Genomic DNA, 13,984 nt, shown 5'->3' on the forward strand with positions numbered 1-13,984 from the left:
TAGAGTAGGGGTTTATATGGTTCCCATTTCACCAATTACAAAATCTATACCACAATATGATTCCATATAGCCACAATATGATTCCACGATTGTTTTGACCACAAATTTTGACATATATTCACACACATAACTAAATAAATTTGGGTAGATTAAACAATTTGTTTCTCAAATGATTGCAATGTAGAAAAAAGGCCAGTTTTAATGACAAAGTTTGTTCACAAACATTCCTTATGTAAACATTAATAACTGGACTAAGCTGTTGGCAAGCGTTCATCTCTGTTATAGAAGAACTTGAGCACAATCAATTTGGGAATTGACTGCAGGCTGCAATTCTGATTTAAATTAGAATGAGTTACATCTGGATCACAGATTGTGCCTTTAAGTGTGATTATCTGTCCCCATTATTTTATTTCCAGTTAATGCAGGAATTGGGCCTGGCCATGGTGTTTTTTTTTTTTGTTTTTTTTTTTGCTGTATTGTAGAGCTGAAATATATCTCCAAAACAAAGGAATGAAAGGATGAAGGACAGTTTAAGATTATACAGGTTTACTTGCCAAATAAGCGTTGCCTTTGATGGTGACTTGGCTAAGTCTAAAGGCTAAATGGGACGCCTTAAGATTAACTGCATGAATTATCCATCCAAATAGTGCTAGTGTTTTTTGTATAGAGCCAGAAAGTGAACAGCTGTGCTCCTTTATTTATCACATGAATGGCATTATACACACACAGCCCATCCTAAACTCTAAGCTGCTCTGCTCCTTGAGAAATTCTGTCTTTGACAACACAAGGAAAACATTCTCCACAAGGACACAAGCAGTCATGGATTTGATATTCATCCCACTGTCTGCACAGTATTCTCCTGAAGTGATCTTGTCTCTATCTGAGTGATATGTGTTTGGATTTTATAGGGTGTTTTGTCTAGCTGAGTGCAGCTGGCTAAATACAGAGGTAATCCTCACCTTGGATACTGTGACCGGTTTCAGGCAAGTTTGTCCTCCAGCAGTGAAGTTGCACATCACCTCAATTGTATCAGCTGCGCAGCCGAGGTTTGGGTCGATCCAGTAAGTGCCTATCAAAGAGGAGCAGCACAGGAGGAAACGGCTTCTATCATTCAAAACACTGTGAATATGTGCACAGAAATGATGGAGCAGCGTAAATGTCTCCTCACCATCGTACATCCTGTGTTCACAGTTGTAGAGATCTCTGCAGATTCTGGCAGGATTGTCATGGGTTCCCAGCGGATTCTTTAAACTCTGGATCAGAGTGCTGAGATGCTGCAAGGTCTTGAAAATCTCTGTCCCCTGGTCTAACATGGGCAGGTCCATGCTCTGATAATTCTGCTTTGGACATAAACATTATGACTTTTTTAAATTATATCATTGTCCTATACTAACTTTTGATCCTGTTACAAATTTGCTCTCATATTCTGTGCTTCTGCCACTGCAACAGTGACTCTTTATAAGTATTGTTGTGAGTATTGTATTGTTTCCCTCAAAACTGACCTCTTGTCTCAGTGTCGCATGGGAATCAATGATGACTTGAAAGGCAGCACCTAGAGCCTCATTTCTCTACCAAAGAAGAGAGTGAGAAAATAAGGTAACCACAACCACGATCTTTCACTTAAAATAATAAAGAGAAACATACTTACAAGTGAAAGGGCAGAACCGGGGAGACCCTAGAGACAAAAGGGAGGAAACCTGTATTATAGGCACCATGTGTTTTGGCACACATTGGTTATTTTTGCTGTTAGCATTTTTGTAGCAACAGCCACTCAATGTATTTGTGTTCACGAAGCTGCTCTATAAATCCAAATCTACACTATTGGTGGTGGTGTCTCCAATTCTCACTCAATATTCAGATACGCACCGAAACAATTATGAATGCACAGGAAATGAGACATGGATGAAAAGGAAATAAGGTATGTCAAATGCAGGAAAGAGGAGCCTCTGGCTAACAGCTATTTGAATTAGATCACAGTGAAAAATAAGCATGTCTGTAACTGGTTAGTTTATCCTCTAAATAACACACTTGATGTGCTCGCGGGTGCAGATGTACAGATGAGTTTTTCATCTTCAAATGATTTTCTATCAGACTGCTGCAGCCACAGTTGATTCAGCATGTATCATTTTAAACTGAACTCTGGGATATGAATTATGAAAAACACTTGACAGGTGTCATCGGATCCATCAAAAGAAACTCGATATCACTAATGTTCAAAGCAGATCCATGTGTTCGAGGATCTTTTTTGACAAGTTTCTTGAAATAGTGACAGAATCTAGTGGAGTGATCTGACTTGTGTCTAAATACTGTTATTTGTGGTATTTCAGAAATGTGACAAACTAAATTGGAAACAAGAAAAATTCTATGCAAATGTATACAGCATAGTGTCAAAATGTTAGTCTGTTTGCATGATTAAAGACAGCAAATCAATCATTATGCTCCAGTCTTTTTCCCTCTGAAATGTGCTGTCCTTGATCTGAAAAGCAGCTAATTCAGCTTCGCATTGCTGGAGGATGCACAAAGAACCCCTCTTTCCACAAAGAGAAATTCTTGTTGGAGCTGTCTTTTGCTTGTTTAAAGCAAAAGAAATCTTCATCTTATGTGTATAGATTTGTCTTTTTTTCCATCTGAAGAAGTATACATAATGAAGAACTTACTGGTGGTCCTGGAGGTCCACGAGGACCAGGAGATCCCTGAAACATCACATAATCACATTAGACTTCATACTATTTATAACTTGGACTTTACAGAAGATGATCAAGAAGTTCTTTTGTTTCCTCTCCTACTGAGTAGACCACAGGGCTGAGCAAAGAACAATGAATAAGATACAAGAGGTAAATAATTACTCACCCTTGGTCCTTGCAACCCCTGATTGAAGTCAAAGAAAAAGAAATCAATTTTCATAAGTGCACAATGCCACAATAACAGAATCAGATGTTATTCTATCATGCACAGTGTAATGCCATCTTGGTGCAACAGATTCACTGCAGTCTTTACCTACTGTCTGTTTGCTATTGAATTGCCCTCTTGCTTCTCTGCAAGCCTACACTCAGAAATCTTATTTCCACACTGCAAATCCTATTTTTGCATAGCAAACCTATACATGAGTGTTGGCGTCCTAGGAGTGAGCTGGTGAATTATGCCTGTGTATGAGCACTCAACAAACCTTTTTAAAAAGCTTGAGATGAACATTCAGCCAACATTTATCATCCTGACAGGAATTCCACAGCAGCTAAGTGTCACTATGAGTGTAACAACAACGAGTACAAAAGGAAATGAAAACTGCTGAGGGCAAAGCAGGCCGAGTGGTGTGCTGTCTCCATACTAAGTATCCTATTCTGTGCTCACAGTACAGACAGAAAGGGATTCATCAAAACAGCGCCACGCACCGTCTCCCCCCGACTTCCTTTGTCACCCTGGGGTCCCTGATGGAAAGAAAGGAGACAGAGGATCACTCCATCACTGCCGAAAAGCAGAGAGAAGTCACATAAAGCTTGGCAGCTGAGATGAGATATGAGGTACATACAGGATGACCGCTGGGGCCAATGATGCCAACGGGGCCCAAAGCACCCTCCATACCCTGGAAAGCAGAGCCATGTTAGTGACTGAGGACACATATGATGGAGCATCTGATGAAGCACCGGTTATTTTTCATGACAAGTGTGCAGTTTGTGAGAGTTCAGTGCACTGGCATTGGCTGAAATACTGCTCTGAGTTACCAAAGTACCATAACTCATCTTACCATCAAACCACGTGGCCCTTTCGGTCCCTGTATCCCCGCTGGGCCAATGTCTCCAGGAGGTCCCTACAAAAAAATAGTTTTTTTAGTAGTGGATGAGGCATGGTAGGTCAAAGGTTGAATCTGTATTAAACAATCAATTGGCAAGACCTTTGTTGACCTCTGTTTTATACTTATATACAATATACATTTTACAAAACAGATGTTTTTATATGGTATTTGGCTCCTCCTTAGTCTTTAGGCAACACCAAATAAAACAGTTCTATAATTCTAAAGTCTAAATATTTGCCATAGTAGTACCATAACAAAAAGACAGCACACATTTGATTACTGTAGTAATTCTGAGGAAGAGGAAAAGTTTTGAAAGAAATGAGTGTAAACACCTTAATCTTTCCCCTCATTTAGAATAAAATCAATGCCGTTGCCATTACATAAATACAGCCTTTAAAAAAAAAAAATCACTCCAAGACTTGAGATGTTAAAACAGTTTGTTACAGAGCCTTTATTTTGGCAGTTTTATCAGATTTTTACTGACTTCACTCTAGTTATTCTAACACACTGCATCTGAGTTAGAACAACTATTATAAACTACCAAACACTAACACAAAGCTCATCTGCTTCACACTCCTGTTCAACTCCCACTGTGGGAAAATATCCAATGTCACTCTCAGGGTTTTAAATTAAAGAGGGAGACTCTGGTAAAGCCTGCTCTGTTTCTTCAGCTGGTAATAATCTATAGTGCAGCAGTGCTATAAGTAAAGCAGACTTATGGTCTAGCAGATGTTATCCTGGGGCTTGTTAGAGTAATACCTAACAGCTTTCATACCAGTTTTTACTGAATATGATGTAATGTACCTCAGGACAATTTTAGGCATTTAAAATTCACAAAAGTACTTCAAACCAAAAGGTGAGTTAAACCCAAAATTGCTTTTTGGGTCATTTTTCTGTCTCTGTGCCATTAAATAACTTAGGCCTAAGGGTTAAGAACTTAGTTTAGACTGGAAAACTATAACTTTACAGGTTTGAGTGACACAAGGCCATCATTTCAGGCGTGAGTGGAGCTTGATGGGAGCATACCTTTGGTCCAAACATGCCCAACACCCCTGGAAATCCTTGTTCACCAGTATCGCCCTGATACACACAGAGAAGGGAAGGTATGGTCATCTTCATCACCGCGCAAGCACAGAAGTTGTCATGTGAAGGAACTGCAGTGAGTTATTTTGAAAAGTTAGTGCTCACTGGTTGCCCTTTAGGTCCCTGATCTCCTTGTTTTCCTGGCAGTCCCATCCCACCAACAGAGCCTCTCTTTCCTGGTGGACCAGTTTGGCCTGGGAGACCCCTCTCACCCTGGAGAACACACACAAACACTTGCACATCCTCCTCACATTCTCCCTCCGTCCCACTCAACAAGGGGGTTATCACTGACCTTATTATCACAAGATGCAGAAGAACTACAGTTTACCTACACTACACACTACCTTGTAACAAAATTGCCCAGATTCAATAAATTCAATTCAATGCAACTTCATGCCCAGAGGCAGTGAGGTGAAAATACCACAGGTCCAATAAATAAAGCCTCTCTGTGTTCGTCACAGTCATGCATATGTAAGTTTTATGTAATATTGGCGAGTACTTGCAAATCAGGACTGTGCCAACTCATTAATATTTTGAAACACTGGCTTCCCAAAAATTATTGCAGTGAATATGAGATCTTTTGAGAGAATGCTTCAAATATAAAGACAGTGTTATGGTGCCAAGGGAGGCAGGCCTGGCAGATTAAAGCCGAGTTGGCAATTTCCACTTGATACTGGCAATAAATTTGCCTGCATTCTAATCTATAAAAAAATGTTTGTGCCATAATTTAAGATTAAGTTCTTTGTGAATTAAGACCAAAACTTCCTTAGCATAAGCAAGTGAAGTGGTTCTAATGTTAGACCCATCATTCTCACCTTTGGTCCAAAGGAGCCTTGACTTCCTGGGAGCCCTGTCACACCAGTTTTACCCTGCTGCCCCGGTTTTCCAGGTAAGCCCACTTGTCCATCTTCTCCTTGCTCCCCCTAAAGACAAAAGATAATTGGTAAACAATAATCAGAGCTTCTATTAATTACATATTGCAAATAATAAGCACACTGCACTGTCCTCACCTTGAATCCTTTACTTCTATCTTTACCAGGCAATCCATCCATTCCAGGCAGCCCCTCGAGTCCCTCCCTGCCAACTACCCCCCGTGGGCCAGGAGGACCCTCTGGACCCTTATGAAGACAATCAGAAATGTTTGTATTAAAGTTTGAGATGATTTTAAACAGTAATAGTGTAGTTTGACTGTGAGTACAAGTCAACTCAAATTTTATTTATATAGCCCAATATCACAAATCACAAATTTGCTTCAAGGAGCTTGACAATCAGTTACTTCTAATAATCTAGATAGACAAAAAAATGCATTCAACTCACTGGTGGTCCTTTGGTCCCAGGTGTACCTGTTGTCCCCGGTTTTCCTTTCTGACCCTGGAGCATAAAGAGTTCATGTTGCACAGTTCTGATATGGATGACTGAGAGAAAATATAGTCCAGTAGTACTGCACTGAGTTTTATCACAAAGCAAAATCACGCCTCTATTATTCATGTCCTTACTTGATCACCTTTGGATCCTTTTGGTCCTGGTTGCCCCTTTGGCCCAGGATGTCCCTAAAATGATCATCACTGTTTGATTTGAATTACACTGATTGTGTTTGGACAATCTGACAGTGTTTGAATTTTACATTTCAAGAGTTATGAATGGGATACTTACAGGATGCCCTAGGGCACCAGCTTCACCTCTCTTCCCATCAAAACCCATCTGACCCTGGAAAATGAAATTTTCTGCAGTTCAACATATGGAACATTACCTCAACCTGAATGAAACTATATCAGAGAACAAAAGGAAAAGATATTTGTTTGTTTTTCTATTATTAAAAAAAAAAAAAATATATATATAAAATATATATATATATATATATTATTATTATTGTTATTTCACTTACGATGTGTCCAGGGTCACCTGGCTCGCCTCTCTCTCCTCTGTCTCCAGGAGAGCCCTGGATTCATACAGGAAACAAATTAATTAAACAATCCCAAACACCACAAACAAACAACACAAGAAAAATTGGTACAAGTAAGAAACTCACTCTGTCACCTTGGGGACCTGGAGGACCCTCTACCTTGCTGTCGTCCCCCTGTTCACCCTAAACAAGCAATATAGGAAGAGACAAACAAGCACAATCAATGGCATTTCCCTAAAACCCAGCGGTCTGTGCAAAATCAATGCATGCTTTGTTTGAAAGAGTATAACAATGGAAACATATTGTCCGCTCTCTTTACATGAATGGCAAATCATTATATGCGCTATTACCCACAATGATCCCATTTCACATAAATGGTGCCTATGTCTGTTCCAGAGTCTTTATGGTATTCATTAACCAATAACCAAGGATGTGTGTATAATTTTAATAGTCATGTGTTGTGCATGTGTCAAATTAAATAAATAAAGGAAGAGCCCGGCAGGCATCTGAAAGTAGGAGGATAATTAGTGATGCCTAAGGACCGAGCAAAACCCACACTTACATGGATGAAAAGCAATATACTGCAGCATTAGGGCTTTTAACATAACTGTGAAATGGATATGTATTTATTTGCAGCATGTTTTAGCGCCAGGGTTACCTGGCTCTGTCAATTGAAAATCATACATTTTGCAATGACCCGCGTGATAGAAGGATATTGATTTAATTATAGAGCAAGCACAGCCATTATTTCGAGGATATTGGCAAAGAGAAAATAACAAATATCCACATCCAGATGGCTCCTGCCCAGGGACTAAAAAGATGCAAATCAGCGTCTCACTAAACTCTGCTGCAGTGTGTTCTGTTGTGTACTGTTCCTGTCAAATAAACACAAATTATGGTGCTAATATCCCCAACATCATGAGCAGAAGAGTCCAGGTGCTTGGCTAATTATATACATTTGACAGCACTTAGTTAATTGGATGTGTCCTAGTTCATATCATCGATCAAATTAGGGATGAGTTGAGGAATACTGCAAGGACAACAAGACAGACAGAAGAGGCACTAATTAGGGACACAACTGAAGTCCTGATGCATCAAATGAACTGACCATGCACTCAAAGGCGATGTGCTGCATGACTGTTTTACACTGTTTAATAATGCAACCATTACAAGCCCCCAGAGCTCATTAGACACAATCAAAGTGCAGACGGCTATTAGGAGCAGTAAATCATTTTGGGAATGTACCTTTTCACCTTTTGGCCCAGGAGGTCCCAGTGGGCCCTGTGGTCCCATGTGACCCTATGACAAGAAAAAGAGTTTGTGACTGAATCTCATTTCAGGACTGTAACCTTGCAGCCTTCATTCCACTTTACCGTGTGACATATGATATTCGTAATGTAAAGAAACACATGGAATCAGTCAACAGAGGAAGATAAAACCTTTGTAACAGTGTCATCAATCATCACTTCATCTTCTGGTGCAATGAAGAATTAAATTTTTTGATCCATCAGTCAAGTCATGGTTATATATATATATATATATATATTTTAACAGTTTGGTTCTACTTTAGTCTTAATCTGCAATAAACAATTTCTCAGCCCAATCTTATCCTGAATCTCATACACAGGTGCAGACCAGAAATGTTGCTGTTTTTATTTCCTTTGAACATGAAATTAAATAAAGCTTCTTATCCGCCTCCAGACCAAACCAAAGTTTCTCCATCACACCTTTAATTTTACTGACAAATATAAAGAGTCTTCTTGTTTGGTATGGATAGATAGATAGATGGGAGATTTGGCTACCTGCAAGCAGACATGGCTAGCTATAGAAATTCATGGAGTTTTTAATTTTTTTACTTATTTGTTGCATTGCAAGATTTGTCCTTGTTTGGCTCCCATTGAATATTAGAAAGAGATGTTTCCTACTTTCTGCCCTCTATCTATGTGGCAAAACAAAAAATATTTTTCTCTCCACACAGTAGATTACATAGAAACAGAGGAAGAATGATTCCTAAAACAAGTTCAAAGGCCTTTATTTTAGAGGCTTAAGGAGTTTGTCCCAGTTTTTAACATTTTTAACTGACAGCAGCATAGAGTTTTGGACATGCTGTGGGTCACTCACTTTCATAACATCCTGCAATGAAGTATATTGCTGCATTGCTGTTTATGAAGAAGTTCTTACCTCGTAACCCAATATGCCTGGATTTCCTTGCTGGCCCATTCTTCCTGGAGCACCCTAGGGAAATAAAAATATACTTAGCTCACATCTACCAACAACTAATTAAGTCCTTCAGTCCATCTGTACATAACTTACCACTGGCCCGATGGTTCCTCTTGCTCCCTTCTGTCCAACAAACCCCATTTCTCCCCGCTCACCGATTGGCCCAGTCTCTCCCAGGTGACCTTGGTGACCCTTGCTCCCCTGGAGAGGAGGCATCAATGAGCAGGTATGCAGTGAGTGCACAAACATCCCTGAACTGTTGTGCGTGTTGTTTGACAATTCAAACATTTAATAGTGAAAGTTTACTTGACAATCACCTCCAATGTCATACTTATGGGGGTTATTGACCTCAGTGTTTACTACTGCATCAGAGAACTATTCAGCTCGTTGTACAAGAAAAAAAATTGACAGGCATCCAAGAATGAAAGGGGTATTTTAGCCCCCAAGTAAGTGAACAGACAAACCTTTTCTCCTGGTTTTCCTCGTTCACCAATTTTGCCAGGTTTACCCTCCTGACCCTGGTAAAGAAAATTGAATGGGGCTGTAAGTGGACAAAAAGAGCTGTCTTTTCATAGGAATTTAATGAAATTTGGAGCTGGCAGCTGAGACACTCACCCTGACACCCATCAGTCCAGGAGGCCCAGGAGGTCCTTCTATTCCTTTCAGACCAATTTCACCCCTGTCTCCTTTAGCACCCTCTGGACCGGCATCCCCCTTTTCACCCTGAGAGGAGCAGTACAAGTCTAATAAAAAGGTGATCATACAACTGAGTGACAATATACTGGACAATACTGACGTAATCACAGGCAAAGGCAGGATACATATGAATAAAATGTACAGACTGAAAAAATGTACAGACAGAGTCCTGTCAGTCCAGTAATGTGTTAAGGGTCAACAAATCTGAGAAGGACCTTGATTTTGGAGAGCGTTGTGGTTTAAAAATAAAATTGTATCCATATATAATTTTAATAAAATTTTATCCAGTATTCACAGACCACCAATGACACGGAGGACGGGACAGAAGAGATGTGAGCTATACGGCTCACTCTAAATAAAAGTCTTACTGCAGCACTCTGAGCTAGCTGCAGTTTCTACAGCGGCAGGTCAGGCATGTAAACAGAGAGCTACAGTAGTTTAGCCAGAATGACACAAAAGCATGAATAATTTATTGGTGAGATACAACAGGCTGTAATTTGGAAATATTTCTAAGACGGAAAAAAAAAGAATGTCACAGTGACTTGACCTGTTCTGCAAAGCTCCCAGAGCATCACTTAGCCCCCAAAAGTGAGCTGAGGCTCAGTAACAGACCATGAGGTTTTTGCAATTTTATTGACAGAAACTGCTGGCCTGTAAGAACTATAATAAAAAAAAAAAGGTATATCAAAAGTATGAAATACAACCAAAACAAAGAATGACCTGTCCAACTGAACATGTAAATAGAATACAATACCATCTATGCTTAGATCTAGTTGAAAGAGAACAGTGCACTTATCAGCACACATTAAAATATCATTGGAGATCATACACACAAACGATATTCACCAATAATGAATATTTTCAGAGAAGATGATTGAGTTCTGTAGGTCTTTCAGAATTCACTGTCATGAACCATTTCAAGTCTAGAGTCCACAACCTGCCATGTTACCACAATTACTCATGTTTGGCAGGTTGTAATGACTTTGTTTATTACAAAAGAATCCTATGATTATTTGTTGAATTTCAAGTTAAAATTTCACCAGTTAAAACGGTAACAAACTGTGACAATGCACTGATTTTAATTCTCCTGACAGTTAACCGTAAAAGCTACAAATTCTTCTCGAGCTGCTGTTTTCCATCCAGGAGCCGCACTGTGGCCAAGAACCGTTCAAAGTAGTTTACTCTCCTGCCTAACAGAAGACATCCTGTACAGCACAGAGCTGAACAGACTCTCAGGTTGACTCTATTCTAATCCTCAATGTTCTCTGTGCTCACATTTTACCACCTTCTCTGAGCCAAAAGCTGTTTGTGGGTCTGTCAGCCATACTTCCAGCAGTTTGGCTCTGCTGAATAGGCAGGCTCTTTGTGCTTTCTTTCTTTTTTTTCTGCTACAATACTTGCCAGACAGTAGAGCTCTTAAAATAGCCCCTCTATCTGTTTTCACTAAGCGTCAACACAATGCAGGTCCAACTGTACAAAGGGCAATATCTCACAAACAATACTCAACGTGCTCTAATTACAATAAGCTTCTACAGTAAACAGGGAAGTTCATCAGGTCAACAGATATACAGCTTCACGTCAAAGGAAATTTAAAGCTGAAATCAGTGAAAATTTTGTGGTTATTAGCCAAAGTCTTGAACAAACTTTTTTTTTTCCTATTTACTTTGGACATTTACATTTATAGGAATGCAGTTTTTTTAAGTGATGCATATCTCAAACTTGCACTTTTATTTTCTTACTTACCTTGGTTCCATCAGGTCCACTTGGTCCAGCCTCCCCATCAATGCCTGGCTCCCCCTGATAAACAAATCAGAAAATTATTATAGTTGCAACATGTTTCAGTGTCTCCAGGACAGAAATGGCAAGGCGCAAAAAACAGATGTATAGCAAACACATTTTGGAAACCAATTTGCCACTTGGTTTACACTGTGTTGCACGTCTGAATATTACTGATGGTTTGCCAAAATAAATTCAGTTCACTTTAACTCATTAAAATGTAAATGAAAGAAAAACAGGGATACTCACCCTCTGGCCAATCAAACCCTGCTCCCCGATGCTGCCAAGTGGACCTATGGCACCCTGTCGGGGGGATAAACATGATGTTGATGATGTGTTATATCTAGTGAGGTACAGCATTTGTTTCCGCCATGGTTGTTTTTGCCAGTGTACTCGGTGATGGAGAGTCATATAGCATTATGTCCGCACGACAAATGAGCCAACTGAGGTACAAATATGGTTCCATGTAGCCATGTAACCATTTACGATGGCAAAAGCTGCTGTGATGTGATCTTTTCTAAACCAGTTTTCGTGATGTAAAACTCAAACATAAGTATACATGCAGAAATCCAACAACTCAATAACTAATGATAATGCCAACAGCATCTCATCATCTTCACCTTCTCTCCAGTTTCACCAGGAAGTCCTCTCTCTCCAGCCTTCCCTGGTGGACCCTGTCAGAATCGGTGACATCCGGTATTCAGTGCTAATGTGTAAGTTAGTGGGAGTACTTATGCCAGCTGTGTGATCAAACTCACCATTGGCCCCATCTCCCCTAGCGGCCCAATCGTTCCTGTTGGCCCTGGTGGTCCCTGCGGTGACAAAGCAGAGGCGTCAATAAAAAGGTCAAGAGTACTTTCTAATCTCGGGCAAACACCTCTGAAACTGACAGTAAAGGAGAAAGAATGTGAAAAGAAATGAGACCCGGGCAGAAAGTGTGGATTTGTGGAGATAAGTTAATCTGCTGGGCTAAGAGCCTTCAAAACACTGAGCCAAAGCTTCTGTAAGTGATGGAAACAGGCCTGCTGTTATAGAGACACATTCAGGCTACAATAAAGCTGCCTCTCCAGGAAGGAGATGGTGTAAATCAAATTGTCTCTGACTCACTACTTCTCTGCTTGTGTCTGAGACTTGGGTAAAATAAGAAAAAGAGGATTAGGTTGTTCAGGACTTTTCTGACCAGGCTGTGGTGTCAAAGTGGAAATTCAGAGTTTATGTGCAACAGCAAGAAGAAGGTGCTGAAGAGTCAAAGGTCATTATGGATAATGAGACGCTACTGTTTCTGCCTATATCCTCTTTGAGCTTCTGCAACTTCCAAATTTTTACATAACTGAACCAGATAAAAAAAAAAAGCAGAGGAAAAAAAAAAAACATTACCACACAGTAGCTCTTTGATAATGAGGTTTATTTTCGAATATGGAACCAAAATTCAGTACATTCATGTAGGAACAAAACAAACTCACAGGCTCTCCTTCAATTCCTTTGGCTCCTGGAGGTCCCGAGGGTCCCTGAACACCCTGAAAATAATACAGCCGTTTATAACACACACACACACACACTATTGGTATTCATATACATGCTGAAAAGCCACGACACCCACTAGAGAAATACGCCGCCACACAAGACTCTTATCCACTACTGTTCCCCAAAACATCTCCACCCCAAAAATCATGACTGACCTAAAACAGACCTCTGTTAGCCCAAATCACTTACTGGAAATCCCTTAGGCCCGGCTTCACCTGGTTCACCAGGCTTTCCCTACAGCAAAACAACAAAAACAGAGAAATATGTACAGTCAGACAGGTTTTAATGTGCTGTTTGTTCTTACACCATGTCACAGTCAGGCACAGTGCTCAGTTCTGTGCCTGCGCTGTGTTCTTTTGTTTGATAAAATGACCAACACAATTATTTGATTATAATGTTGATAAATTGTTGATTCATTTTCAAACTAATCAAATAATAGCTATCCCTGGAAGTTCACACACCCTCTGGGGTTGCACTTAATGAAGATCTGGCAGTCAAAAAGGCATGATATAATCAAAGAAAAACAATGAAAAATGTCACAATGGAGCAGTGATATTGTCTGTGTGACAGTTTAGTAGATTTAATAGATTTTAATAGATGTGTATCCTACTTGACCACGTCCAGTATGTAAAACCAAGCACACAGCTTATATAAAACTGCAGGAATGTTTCTCTGTCCCTGCTTAAATGAGAACTTTCTCTCCAAGTCAGGCAGGGCAATTATTCTTCATTAGGACAAAAGTATCAACATGGCACTCCATTCATCCTAAATAATTATTCTACAACCTCGGGAGGGCACATGACCCTATGTTCCCTAACCAGGATTGTTGCTAATACAGCTAATAATGTCATTACTGTTACGAAAGGAAAGTGAAGGAGCCTGATTTTCCTTACCATCTCTCCAGGGAGGCCCAATTTTCCTGGTGGACCATCAGGGCCCTGCAAAGAGAACACTGAACTCAGTTAACTGAGCTCTGTAAAATTCCCCAGAGT

At 40.0% G+C, this 13,984-nt stretch overlaps 1 protein-coding gene across 1 annotated transcript in view; it reads right to left on the bottom strand.

Moving 5' to 3' along the window:
- The window catches only part of col27a1b (collagen, type XXVII, alpha 1b), an 82,717-nt gene that overhangs the window by 27,936 nt on the left and 40,797 nt on the right, over positions 1 to 13,984 (bottom strand). The window contains exons 30-59 of the mRNA XM_041042738.1: positions 13,886 to 13,930; positions 13,182 to 13,226; positions 12,932 to 12,985; positions 12,227 to 12,280; positions 12,089 to 12,142; positions 11,718 to 11,771; positions 11,436 to 11,489; positions 9,612 to 9,719; positions 9,461 to 9,514; positions 9,090 to 9,197; positions 8,958 to 9,011; positions 8,022 to 8,075; positions 6,903 to 6,959; positions 6,759 to 6,812; positions 6,527 to 6,580; positions 6,370 to 6,423; positions 6,191 to 6,244; positions 5,884 to 5,991; positions 5,689 to 5,796; positions 4,979 to 5,086; positions 4,817 to 4,870; positions 3,743 to 3,805; positions 3,527 to 3,580; positions 3,390 to 3,425; positions 2,851 to 2,868; positions 2,658 to 2,693; positions 1,649 to 1,675; positions 1,503 to 1,568; positions 1,169 to 1,337; positions 960 to 1,069 (exon numbers count right to left, since the gene is read on the bottom strand). Of these exons, the coding sequence (XP_040898672.1) occupies positions 960 to 1,069; positions 1,169 to 1,337; positions 1,503 to 1,568; positions 1,649 to 1,675; positions 2,658 to 2,693; positions 2,851 to 2,868; positions 3,390 to 3,425; positions 3,527 to 3,580; positions 3,743 to 3,805; positions 4,817 to 4,870; positions 4,979 to 5,086; positions 5,689 to 5,796; positions 5,884 to 5,991; positions 6,191 to 6,244; positions 6,370 to 6,423; positions 6,527 to 6,580; positions 6,759 to 6,812; positions 6,903 to 6,959; positions 8,022 to 8,075; positions 8,958 to 9,011; positions 9,090 to 9,197; positions 9,461 to 9,514; positions 9,612 to 9,719; positions 11,436 to 11,489; positions 11,718 to 11,771; positions 12,089 to 12,142; positions 12,227 to 12,280; positions 12,932 to 12,985; positions 13,182 to 13,226; positions 13,886 to 13,930 (1,968 nt within the window). The remainder of the gene's footprint in view (positions 1 to 959; positions 1,070 to 1,168; positions 1,338 to 1,502; positions 1,569 to 1,648; positions 1,676 to 2,657; positions 2,694 to 2,850; positions 2,869 to 3,389; positions 3,426 to 3,526; positions 3,581 to 3,742; positions 3,806 to 4,816; positions 4,871 to 4,978; positions 5,087 to 5,688; positions 5,797 to 5,883; positions 5,992 to 6,190; positions 6,245 to 6,369; positions 6,424 to 6,526; positions 6,581 to 6,758; positions 6,813 to 6,902; positions 6,960 to 8,021; positions 8,076 to 8,957; positions 9,012 to 9,089; positions 9,198 to 9,460; positions 9,515 to 9,611; positions 9,720 to 11,435; positions 11,490 to 11,717; positions 11,772 to 12,088; positions 12,143 to 12,226; positions 12,281 to 12,931; positions 12,986 to 13,181; positions 13,227 to 13,885; positions 13,931 to 13,984) is intronic.

Source organism: Toxotes jaculatrix, chromosome 7, assembly GCF_017976425.1.
Source record: "Toxotes jaculatrix isolate fToxJac2 chromosome 7, fToxJac2.pri, whole genome shotgun sequence".
In the NCBI taxonomy this organism is placed as follows: Eukaryota; Metazoa; Chordata; class Actinopteri; family Toxotidae; genus Toxotes; species Toxotes jaculatrix.